Source organism: Anas platyrhynchos, chromosome 1 (genome assembly GCF_047663525.1).
Source record: "Anas platyrhynchos isolate ZD024472 breed Pekin duck chromosome 1, IASCAAS_PekinDuck_T2T, whole genome shotgun sequence".
Taxonomy (NCBI): domain Eukaryota; kingdom Metazoa; phylum Chordata; class Aves; order Anseriformes; family Anatidae; genus Anas; species Anas platyrhynchos.
The window spans coordinates 79366473-79378721 of NC_092587.1; the positions used below are offsets into that span (position 1 = coordinate 79366473).

At 39.7% G+C, this 12249-nt stretch overlaps 1 protein-coding gene across 1 annotated transcript; it reads right to left on the reverse strand.

Moving 5' to 3' along the window:
• Positions 1-610: 610 nt before the first annotated feature.
• FGF6 (fibroblast growth factor 6) lies at positions 611-8782 on the reverse strand. The gene is made up of 3 exons (XM_027449911.3): positions 8069-8782; positions 7178-7281; positions 611-5047 (listed from the first exon to the last, which is right to left on the reverse strand). Exons 1-3 carry the CDS (start codon positions 8406-8408, stop codon positions 4871-4873), a joined length of 621 nt encoding a protein of 206 aa, XP_027305712.1. The 5' UTR covers positions 8409-8782; the 3' UTR covers positions 611-4870.
• Between the last annotated feature and the right edge of the window lie 3467 nt (positions 8783-12249).

Consider the following 12249-nt stretch of genomic DNA (forward strand, 5'->3'; position numbering starts at 1 on the left):
ATCCCTGGAGGTGTGCAAGGCCAGGCTGGATGGGGCTTTGAGCAACCTGGTCTAGTGGGAGGTGTCCTTGCCCATAGCAGTGGGGTTGGAACTAGATGATCTTTAAGGTCCTTCCAACCCAAACCATTCTGTGATCCTATGATTCTATACCATGCAGGTTGAGGACTAAACAGTGCATTTGAACTAAAAAGTAGGTAGCAGATTCACAGCTATTGATTTCTAATATCTTAGTGCCAGTTCCCGGATTGGGAAATGTATGCAGTCATTTAACCAACTGAAAAGCTGATTAAACGACAATATGGGAAGGTAGGGAGGGAGAGTAATCTTAGCAAATAATTGAAACTTACCAAATCACTGAAACATGCCCCCAATTTTGAGGGATACTGAGGCAAAAACCTTCAGAGGTGGCTACAGGAAGTTGCCCTCCCAAGTTAGTTCCAAGCAAGAAGTAAAAATAAATAAATAAATAAATAAATAAAAATTCTTTTTTATTTAATGAAGTAAAGGATATACTGAAGAGCTTTAACAACAAGAGAGTAACACTAGACCCTCCCTAGGAAAAAAAGCATGGGAATTTAGACAGGTGAATGTGATAGCTCATCTTTAGACAGATTAGAGTTTTATTTTCCTTCTCTTCTGTGAAACTTCTCAACAATAATGATTTTCTTATGCCTTTCCAGGGAAGAAGTCTGAATAATACAAAATTTTAACACAATTTTAAGTATACAGATATGTTCTCTGGTTCTAGAGGTGAATTAAAACTGTGTGTTTTGTTTCTCTGTTTGAATATGGCAGCTCTGAAGCAAGGGGGGAAAAAAGAAACACACACACACAAACAAAACAAAACAAAGCAAATAAATAAAAATTACAACAACAACAAAACCCACAAATGTTAGGAGGGATTTGGAGTCAAAACACTTCCAAAAATGTATAAAACTTTATTTTATGAATACATTAAACTATTGTGCGCAGCACATACATATAAAAATAGAAGCAATTTCACAAACAATTGATTGAAAAAGTTTTGTGTTCTTTTGCAAATTTACAGTCTCAATTATGAGTCCATATTGAGTCAGAATATGAGGTATATTTTTGTGACAAAAAATAATGTGAGAACTTTGGCACCATTTTACTGTGCAAATAAAATTTTGGAATTGCAATAGTTAGTGAGGTATACATAAATTACTCTGCTTTTCCACTGTGTATGAATGTCCATATTTCTGCCTGTTTATGGAAAAATGGATTATTTAAGAACATGATGCAGTGGCAGTAAAGGCTATTTTCTAACAGAGGTGGATTAGGTCTTAAATTATCATGGACTTTGCCTATGGAGGAAGAAACTTCGAAAATAGGTTTCAGGTCATTGGGAGAATATCATTTGCAAAATCTAAGCCACAAAGACCGATGCGGTGAATTCATAGCAATACTTTCAAAGTTTGCATCTCATTTCATGGCTTTGTGCTAATGCAGAATGAGATGACATATGCTTTGAAAGGGACCACCAAAAAATATGTCAAAAATTGGTTTCTTAGCTCTGACTTGGGAAATTGTTTTACTTTCATGCGTTTGCCTTTACATAGTTACATATCCATGGAACTGTTCTTTTCAAGATGGCCTTGCTTGAGAGTTTGCCAGATCATGCCCGTATTCTCTCTATAACTTCCATATGATGCAAATTCAACTTATGATTTTTTTTCTTCTGTACCAGCTCAATAAACTTATCCTGAAGTGTCTAAAGTGAGTGGTGGTCTTTCTAAGCCCTCCTTCTTCCATGAAAATGACAACAGAGGAAGGAGGAGGAATTTAGCTAATCGAGCAAGAGGAAGAACAGGGTCCGGCTTTTTTTGAATCTGTGTAACTTCTTGAATCCTACCACAGTGAATTCTGCTATTGTGGGCTGCCCCTAGACTGCTTGCACATGCACAGCAATGTGTCAGCACACACCTTAACTCCTCTAGTGAAAGTAGACAAGCATTCACTGAAGAAGAACCTCTGTCAAAGTTGCATTCAACCAACCTAAAACTGCACAATGCTGCGGTACTGCACTAGTTGTGCTGGAGGGGCTTCCTGCCAGTTACCACACCTGACAATGTCATTGTTCATTTTTGTATTAATCATGGCTCCTGGCACTGCAGAAATTTTTATGTTTTCAGTGTTGACTTCATAGTTGATCTGGTTGGCATTGATATGTAATATGGACAAAGCAGTGGTGTAAAGAGTAACTCAGCAGAGTGAATGGTGGGAATTTTCAAATGCCGACCAAAACTGCATCCATGGGGGCCTGCAGTTCTTAAAAACAAGTTCAGCTCAGCTTGCTGCATCGAAACAGACTTCTTGTGACCTGGTCTATGGTTTTCTTGTTGTTGACCAGTATGCATAAAATGGAGTCAGTGAGTCTGATTCTCATCTTTTTATGCCAGTTATCCCATTACTTATCAGTACCGCCAACAACAAATTAATTTAATCTATGTTGGTTTAAGAGGGAACAGACTTCATCCTAACCTAATGACACTGGTGTAAGCTGTAATCAGAAACAAATGTGTCAGCATTCAAACTATGATTTCTTCTATGTCCATGCACTCTTCCACCCTTCTTCAAATTTCATTTCAAAAGACAATTAGAAATATAACACAAGAATACAGATTGTCAGCTAATGTATTTCAACACAGCTGTGCTCTGCCTATCAGCACTATTAGGGACTCTATGTCAGTGTAACTGTCTGATATCAACCAAACTTTTCTTTGGGGCAATCTCCCCACTCAAAACATCCTACTTTTTCTCTTAAAATGCATTTTTTTCCCAAAGTAAACTGCTGCACACGTTGTAGATGAACAACGGTTGCCAACTTGGCTTCTTTCTACATACTGCAAGACCAGAAAATTAAGAATAACTCCTATCCTTTGCCATATCCAAAATGTCCCCTTAATGTAATGTAAGCAATGTTCCATTCTTTTTACTCTTCCTTTACATTGTGATCACCACTTACATTTAAGAAAAATAAATTCAAGTATAAATTACACAAAAGTAGTGGAAAACTGTATTATGTCCAGAAAACAATTGTCTTGACAGTAAGTCAGAAAGTATGGCTGCAGATGCACCCTTGTAGGCACACTCTTTGGGCCAAATCTTCTGCAGCTATAAACTGATAGTCCAGTTTGGCTGCTTTACTCCATCTGAGGATCTGGCCCTGAACAGTGTTTTTCTTACATGTCAGAAGGCTCAAATTCATTATGAATAGACACCCCCTGCAAATAGAATGGCATGTCAAGGCTGGACATAGTCACATTTTGGCTGCACATGGGAGATTATCTTGCACTCAGATGTTCACTTCTGCAGCAGCACAGTCCATCTATGCTGAAAATGCTCATGCTCTGACATTGCATTGAATCTAGTTTCAAATTTAGGAGCACGCCATCAATGCAGGAATCCCAAGGCTTCTGGTAACTGACATTTATAGTGACTATTGACTTTGGACCTCTTAAAATACTCTTTCAAAGGCACAGAGAATTGTGATATGGAAAAAAGATTGTCAAAATAGTAAGGCAAGGTTATGCACCATTTGTATGGTTTCTAGGAGAGATCTGGAGAATATTTCATATAGCTTGCCATGATGTCTTTGAATGTGATGCTTTGCAATTGACAGAAATTCTAATTATAGTTAAAATTCCTCTGCACCAACCCGGGAAGGTGTGCTTACATAAATTCCTTCTTCCTCTGTACTTGATACCTCAGTGAGGTGTCATAGAAAAGAACCAAATATACTTAAGGCAGTAAATAGAATTGAATTCAAAACAGAGACATTTTCTACAATAACCATTAGATGGAAGCTTTCATGAATTCCATACATCTTATATTATATAATTAAATAATGCATCCCACAGACCAGTTTCAGTTCTTAGAGATAAATATGCTTCAGCTAAAACTGAATACATTGCTGTTAAATATTTATAATTGTATGTGTGTATGCATATCAGAGCACCTGGGCATCTAGAGACTGGGATGACTGATGCATTAAAAGTATGTAACTACTTAGATGCACAAACACACATACCATATCTCTCTATATATTTATATTAAAGATATACATTTCTATATTAGAGGCAGGTCTAAACTTAAGTAGCTCACAAAATGCCACGTGGGTGGCATTCAACATCCTAATCTCCTGATGCATTTTGTATTTGGGACCCACCTCTGATACACCCCATGGCCCTTCCTGAGGGAAATTGATTGTAGGTCTTAATTTTGCCAACAAGCCCATGTGAGGAGGACCTGCAGAATCCCTTCAGAGAAAGAGGGACTCTGGGGGTAGGCAATTTGCTTGTGTGGAAACAGTTGCGGAATGGGCACTATCATGGTCAAAATAGTCTGAGGACTTCACAAGACAAGACACAAGTGTACATGTGTAGGAGGGGAGGTGCAGACAGATATTCAGATGGAGTAAACTGCTCAACGTTCTGGTGAAGCAAAGTCATCTGATGATTTGGCCCATGATATGTAAACAGCTCACCATGTAGGGTTTTTATCTGAGGTAATTAATATTAACTAGTAAATAATAAATGGTTGATTAGATATTTATCACAGCCATTCTACATCTTCCTAATATTTTTTTCTCTTTGCACATCAACTTGCATTGTTCTCTGTTCAGCACCAAAGGAGGCACACAGCCATGTAAAATTTGTACAGAGTAGAAGAGAAGCAGCATAATATTGCATATGCTATATGATGAACCTAGTACAAATAATTTTATCCAAATATACACATATAGATTACTTTTTTCAATGAACAGTATAAATACTTTACCTGGGAGATTATTCCCATGTGCAAAATGAAAGAGTTTTTCCTGGGATTAAGTCTTCTGCTTTGTTCATGTTCATATTCTTGGTAAAAAGTGGGTCACTGTCATAGCTGGAGAAACTTTATTTCCTCTCTTCACTCTCCCGTGTTTGCTGAGTGCTATGTAAGCACCATGGTAAGCATTTGATTCATATGCATTGTAGTTATTGGGCAGCAAGGTTTCTTTGAATTTGCATTCGTCTTGGAAAACAGCCTATAGAATAGGAAGGGCCGGGGGGGGGGGGGGGGGGGGGGGAGGGGTTGCGGAGGGAGGAAGGAGAGAGCAAAGCACTTGCAATAAGTATTTCAGGGAGACCCAAGTCACTTTTCTTACTAGCATTTTTACTGAAGAAGAGCACGTTACAGTGTGCAACAGGTGGTGCCGTAGTGTCTGCATCCAACAATAAATCTCCCTCTGCAGTGCTAATTTGGTGTCAGATGAACTTAGATACCACCTGTCCAGATAATGAACTGTGGACTTCCTGTGACAGATCAAGTTAATTCATCATAAATCATGGATGTCACCATTTTCTTTGTAAGCAATAATTTGTCATCATCATGCCCTTTTGCCCAATTGATGTAGCTTTATTTCATACCTCCCCTCTGCAAGAGGTCCTGTCATTCATGAAATAATTATATGCTGCCTGTCAAATCATTCAGTTCTCTCACAAACAGCAGTGTTCAGGGAGAACAGGTTGTTTGAATAAGGCGTTTGAATAAAACCTTTGATTAGCACCAAACCTTCTTTTTTGTTACATCATTAGTGATGCTATATTTTGTTACATCATTACTGATGTTATATATATCTGTTAGTGAGATATGATGTTCCAGCTTCTAAGCCAGGAAAGCAGTTTTAGTTATCTTCATATGGTGTCACTTCAGTCCAAGGAAATAGAGTTATCTGGGAGAGAAGGTGACAGGATAAGCAGGACACAAATGCAGAGCACCAAGGAAATCAAAAAAGAAAGCTGAATAATTCTCTGACATCAAATGTCTGGCATATGAGACACCACCAGTGCAATTCTACTGGAGCATCTTTGTAATAAAACAATTCAAAGTTTATAAGAGTTTAACTCAGAGCATTGCATTGTGCAAGGGAGAATGAATGTCTATTTCAGCATTTTAAAATGTCTTTGAAAATAAGCAAGATTGAATAGACACTGTAAAAAATAATCCGAAGGAGCCCTGGATTTCTTTAGAAAGACCTAGGCTGAGCAAAACATTTGGGTTTCTGGCAATTCTAGGTACTTGAAATCAGACATGAGTGAACTAATATTCCAAGAGTGGAACCTTAAGATGCCCCATTACTATTATCTGTGTGAGCAGGAAACAGACAGATTAGTAATGGCTACGAGTCCTTCACAGCATTTGGTATTTTATTAAGCAGTGAAATGCTTCGTTTTTTTTTTTTTTAAAAAAAAAAAAAAAAAAAAGGTGAGTTCTGTCAGTATAATTCATTATTGTGAGATAAGCAGGTTTGCTTATTGCCCAGAGTCAGACTCTTTCAAATGAGCTTCCTGACAGGTGCCTTTTCTACTCCGTGTTGAGACTGAGGATGCCTTGCTCAGGTCTCAGAGATTAAATTGCATTTAAAAAGCATAGCTAGCACTTGCTGGAGGAAGATGATTGTGATGATGTTTCAGTATGACTTGCATACCATTATTAATAGCTATTACTGTTTCTTCACTCTTTGGGATTGATCCCACAAAACCAATCCTTAAAATAGCCCCAGTCACATATGTGGGCTTTGTAGGGTAGACTTCCTATTTATTCTCCATGCTGTGTTTGTTTTTAGTAGGGAGAGGCATGTTGTCATGATTTTACTAACAGCAGCTAGCACTGATATAGCTCTAATTCTCTCTCTCTTACACGCTTATGTATGCACATGATCACACACACACACTTTAGGTTCTAGCAGTTTTTCCAAAGCACACTCTTTCATTTTAAGTGTAATGAAGTGTTGGCATCAGCAGGATTCACTCTTACGACAACGTTTGCAGTGCTGAGCCCTTAGAAGAAGGTATCTAATTAATCTGTACTATTTGCAAAATGCATTCATTTTCCTGGGGTGCTTTCTGTACAGTGTTATTGGAAAGCTTTAAAATAACAGTCCACCAACAGACACAACACTTGTTGCACTGAATAACGCTGATGACTTCAGGCCGGGTACATTCCCTGTAATTGAAAGTCTGTTTTCTCTGCTTGAAAGTAGAGATTTTCAAGAGGAAAAAATAAAACAAACAAATAAACAAAACACCAAAACTCAGGACCTTTGAAGTTTTTGTTTAAGTCTTGAATTATTTAATTTATTTTAATTATTAAAATTATTTGCACTTGTACTCACCGTTCCATACAGCTTCCCCTTGTTGTTCATTGCAATGAAGAGAGCACTTTTCACACCAAACAGGCTAACAACACCTCTCTCTACAGTGGATATTTCAAAGAGACCTAAAAAATAAGAAGTTAATAGAAACATTATCACAGAATTTGTAGCTAATCAAAGGCAAATCAGATATGACTATTTTAAAACCTTAATGAACATACCATAATTTTTATTAGAACTATGTCCCTAGTTGGGCATAATAAAAGTACACAGAGAAAATGATGTTTTTTCTATATGCCAAAAGATCTTATAATAATTCTTCCAGAATCATATACACATCATATAGAATCCTTTTGCTCTTGTATCTATCAAATTCTCTTAGACTTTTTAATATGCAACTTATTTTTACGTTACTGTTACTGTCTTCTGTGAAAAAAATCAAGTCCAAAGGACTAAAGCTTTTCCTTTAATCTTATAGTTAAAGAACAGCAGCCATAAGAGCAACTACACCAGGAACAGCAAGCCCCTTCCAGTACTGAGTGTCCCAAATGTAGGATTCCAAAATCATTCTTTGGCTCTGTGAGCTCGGTGACAACCTCCCAGATTCAAAAGGTAAATGAGAAGGTGAGGAGTGAGCAAATGCAGCAGAGAGAACGTTTTCAACTTGTTTTGTCTTTTCTCATCTGTTCAGTAAAGCAAAGTAAAAATTAATTGTATCTAAATTTGTCTAAGCATTTGTGACATGTTTCAGCCTGTAGGTTTCCAATATGTATTGATCCCAGAGACTTTTAAAAGGCAACAGATGTAGCACAGTTAACAATAACAAGTAATAACATTTGCATTCTATGAAGGGTAATTACTAGAGTTCACAGCAATTAAGTGACATCTATTTCATTTCTGGATGCAACTCACTGTATTGGTTTTCATTGTGAACTCCGCTTATCCTTCCGTCTGGGAGGATTTGAAGGTGAAACCCGATGCCCACGTTGCAATAAAGCCTCCGCTGCCTCTTGATTCCTAGCAAATAGTCACTCTCCCAGTTCACATCTGACTTCTCCCCTGACATCCCAGCAATGGACCTGGACAACAGGGATTGCCATCCTCTTTCCAGCAATGTGCCATTAGTTCTGCTTAAAACTGGATATGTTGAAGCAATCCCAGCTAAAAAAAACAGGAGAATGAAAGCAGACAACGTCCGATGAATGCTGGCTTTGGAGAACATAGTGATGAGAAGTCTTTGTGCAGTGGTCATCCGGTTCACCTCCTGGGCACGTGGTCAGAATTAATGGCCCTAAAAATACCGCCCTTCTTGTTTTTCTCCCTTCAGCATGGTGGCAGAAGCTTATTTTTGGAAAGCAAATAGAGATTGCTGACATGAAACTAAAGCCTGAGAGCAGTTGAGTTGGAAGCAGAGACAGGCCAACAGGACTCAAACTGGTGGGGACCATGTTTTGGAGGTCCTGCTCTCTGGTGGGCAGCCTCGGTTGTATTTGATTGACCCATCTTTATAGTGCAGAGGCTGTCCCTCCCCACATCATCACTCTGACATCAACAGCTTGCCAGAGGTAAGCTTGCCATGGCTGTAACACTAACCTGCCGTCCTCCCAGGCTGGCTGGGGTTTGATGAGTGCTGTCATCCAAGACCAGAGGCAGGAGTGAGGTTTCATTGGCTGCGCAAAGCAAAGGAATCAAATTGGTTGGGCAGTCAGAGGCCTCGCAGGCAGCTTCCTTATTTAGAGAAGAAGGTGTAAAAACAGTCATGGACCTCATCAGAGAGCAATGAAAACTTTGCAGTCACTTCCTTAGCTGCATGATCGCTGGGTGTATATCAGGGTAGCTCAGCATTTGGGGAGAATTGGCTTGAAGTGGCTGTTTCTCTTTTAGTGCATGCCCAGCAAATCCAGGGCACCTCTTATGATAGCGGCCCATGCGCTAACAGCTTTTCTGTGCCTCTAAAAGGAGTGCTCCTGGTCTGTTAACACAGAGGTAGGCCATGTGAAAGGTGGGGCTTGTTCCTACCGTTTTTACTCAAACATGCTTCTGCTGTTTGCAGTTGCAGTTCTGCTAAGCCAGGCATGCAGGCACAAGCATTGAGCTTGCTGTTGCTGGTACCAAGGGGACGTTGCTAATGTTCTTAAGTGTTTGTGGTTTTCACTGAGGTGACTGCCAAGTGATCCCATTTATTTGGGAAGGACATGTCTTAATACAGTGAACAAACCTGGGATCTGTGCTGCTCTAGAATACATTTACAGGTGTGCAATTGTATTTGCAAGACAGGGGCTTTGGCAATGCATTAAAGAGAGAGGGAAATGGCCACTCCTCCCTACCTTTTCACTGTCTCTTTTCCTCAAGCCCAAGTGCTCCTTTACTTTTATTATTTACTTTTGTAAATGACAAGCATCTTCATTTTCCCCTTCTTCCTCAGACTGTCTTACTTATTTCCCCTCACTTTGCACTACTGTTGTTTTCTTCTTTTCTTTCTTCTTTCAAGTCTAGCACATCAGTTTTTTATCTTAATTAGTTTCATGGAGCTTATTAATACACTAGGTGGTGGAAAATGGCTGAGATATCTGCAAATATTTTTGCCAATATGCCTGGCAGCTTTTCACAGCACAGAACTTGTGTTGTCCGTGTCATTTGAGATGCCTGCACGCTAGTAAGGAGAGTACCTGGAAGCGCAGTGGAACTGAGCACATCAGGCATGACATACAGTTTCACATTCACAGGGCTGTAATATGAGGCCATGGACACAGCAGACACTCAAGCAGAGGCACTGTGAGCGATGGGGAGGAGATGGTAGCCTTGAAGCAGGTGAGCAGATAGATTCAGTGACGTGTGAAATACTGATTACTCTCTTGAGAGGGGCTCAGCTATAAAAAGACTGGGAATCACTGGACTAGTCCCCCAGCTTGTGCCAGGTGGCATTTCAGAAGCTCTTGGTCTTGGTCAAAGCAACATTCAGGGTATCTTCTGCCTTTTGTTCACGATGAAAAAAGTTTTTGTCAATTTCTCTGCTGCTGTCTACTTTATCTCATGATTTTCCGCAGTGTGAACTGCATATATAATTTTTAGCAATTACCTGCATTTTTCACCCTCTCGGCACAGCTGCAGTGTCTCTGTGGGAGGCCAGTGCTGACAGGAAAAAAGGCTCATAGTTATAGGGATGTTACAGGGATGAAGCAGCGACTTCCTAGATTGTTTTGTAGTGCAGTCTGAAGTCCTCCTGCTCATTCCCAATGCGTGTGACTCCAAGAGAAAAGCTGAATCTCTCAGAACCATCCTTGTCTCTAAAATAAGCATTGTAATATTCACTTCCCAAGTGTAGTTTTCTTCTCCCTAATAAATTTTTGAAGCGTAATTTTGCAGTTTGCTTGTGATCAGTGTCCTAAGAGGAAAAGCAGAATACAGCTGTCAATCATCAGGCAAAACAGCAGTTGGTGGTTTCATGGGTTGAGGGAGAAGGATGCAGAGCTGGCTTTCCATCACCAGCTTTCAGTCACTTTTGTCTTATTTGTCAGTTTTCTCACAGCAGGGCCAAGGCATGGGCTAAAACAGCTTCTCTAATTTTTCCTGGCATGTCTGCTACTGCCACTTTTGCTTGATCTGGAAACTAAAACAACAGCTAAAAATTGACACTTCACTGGGATGTCTGACAGTCCTCAGAGACAGAGTTTTGGTACCCAGCCTAAGACCAAATAGTGAATGGTGTGCAGCTGAGAGATGAGGTGTATACTATAGTCTTGTAGTACTCGGCAGTTCTGCATCAGAGCTGAAACGAGTCTTGAACCACCTCTCAGTCTGATCATAGCCAGCAGGTTGCTGAGTTTTGGTGTATTGGGAAAGGTGTCTGAAGACAAACCTTTGTGTAAGTTCTAGAGTTTCTGATTCAAATAACCCTTTTCTCCTTTACAATGTATTTTGTTGGGTTAAACTTGTTGTCTTGGCCTGTGAATTAACTGTCTCCAGAAAACTGACTGAAATCTTTTTGATTTTTTCAGATAGCACGTTGTTCTGGCATCATGTGTCCTGCAGAATTTGCAAGGTGTCAAGGGAGGTAGCAGTAAAAAAATGTAAAATAGAAATTTACAGTAAAATAAATCCCATGAACTCCATAATGGTAAAAATTTATCTCAGCAATCAACCTCTTCTTACTCAAAGTCGTAAGACCCAGGATGATGGGGGTTACCACCTAATTAAAGTAACAGGTTTTCATTGTCAGTATTTCAGTGCAATATTAAAATAAGGCCCCTCTGGAACACAGCAATACAGATCCACTTTCAGATAGTCTAGGAAAAGCCAGGCAGCTGAGCAGTAACGTGATACAGATTCAGAGCAAGTCTTTCAAAAATGCATGATGACCTAGGCTCCAGGGTTCCATTTTCAAATCTCTTAAAAGTCTCTCCCTATTTTAAGGCACGGAAGGAGCCGACCCTCATTCGGAAACAGAAAGTCAAACTAAAATTGTTCACCTTGCCTGTGCTGAAGATCCAGGCTGGTGGTGGAACAGAGGAGGAAGGAGATTGCTGGGTCACAGATCAGACTGCTATGGCAGGGCATTGCATGCTCTGGATATCTCACACAGGACTGTTAGCCCCAGTATGAACATAGAGCCCCATCAGACCATCTTCAGGCACAGGAGGTTTGCTGTAATGAGTTGGCCAGCATGGAGAGAATTGTAACAGAAATGCTATTATGAATGAAAGACATAAATCACAGAATGTGTGTATGAAAGCAAAACCAAAGAAAATATAGCAAGGGTTATGAAAATGACTTGTATTGATACCCAAGGACCCAGCTAACAAAAATAAAACTGGTAAACTCTGGGTGTGTTGCTGACATTAAGATCAGACAACCCACATTGGATAGGGCTACAGCACATGTGACTAATCAATAGAAGACCAGAATGCTGGTGGCAGGACAATGACAAAAAGGGCTATAGCACTTTGCATTTCTTCCCGTTATCCCACTGGGAAGGCAGATGTGTAGCCATTTATACCCAGAGTGAATAAGCAAGAAAATAGACAGCAGCCTTGCATAAGACACTTAGAGGCTGAAGCAAACAAGCTTCTGAAACAAAACTATCACCTTGTTAC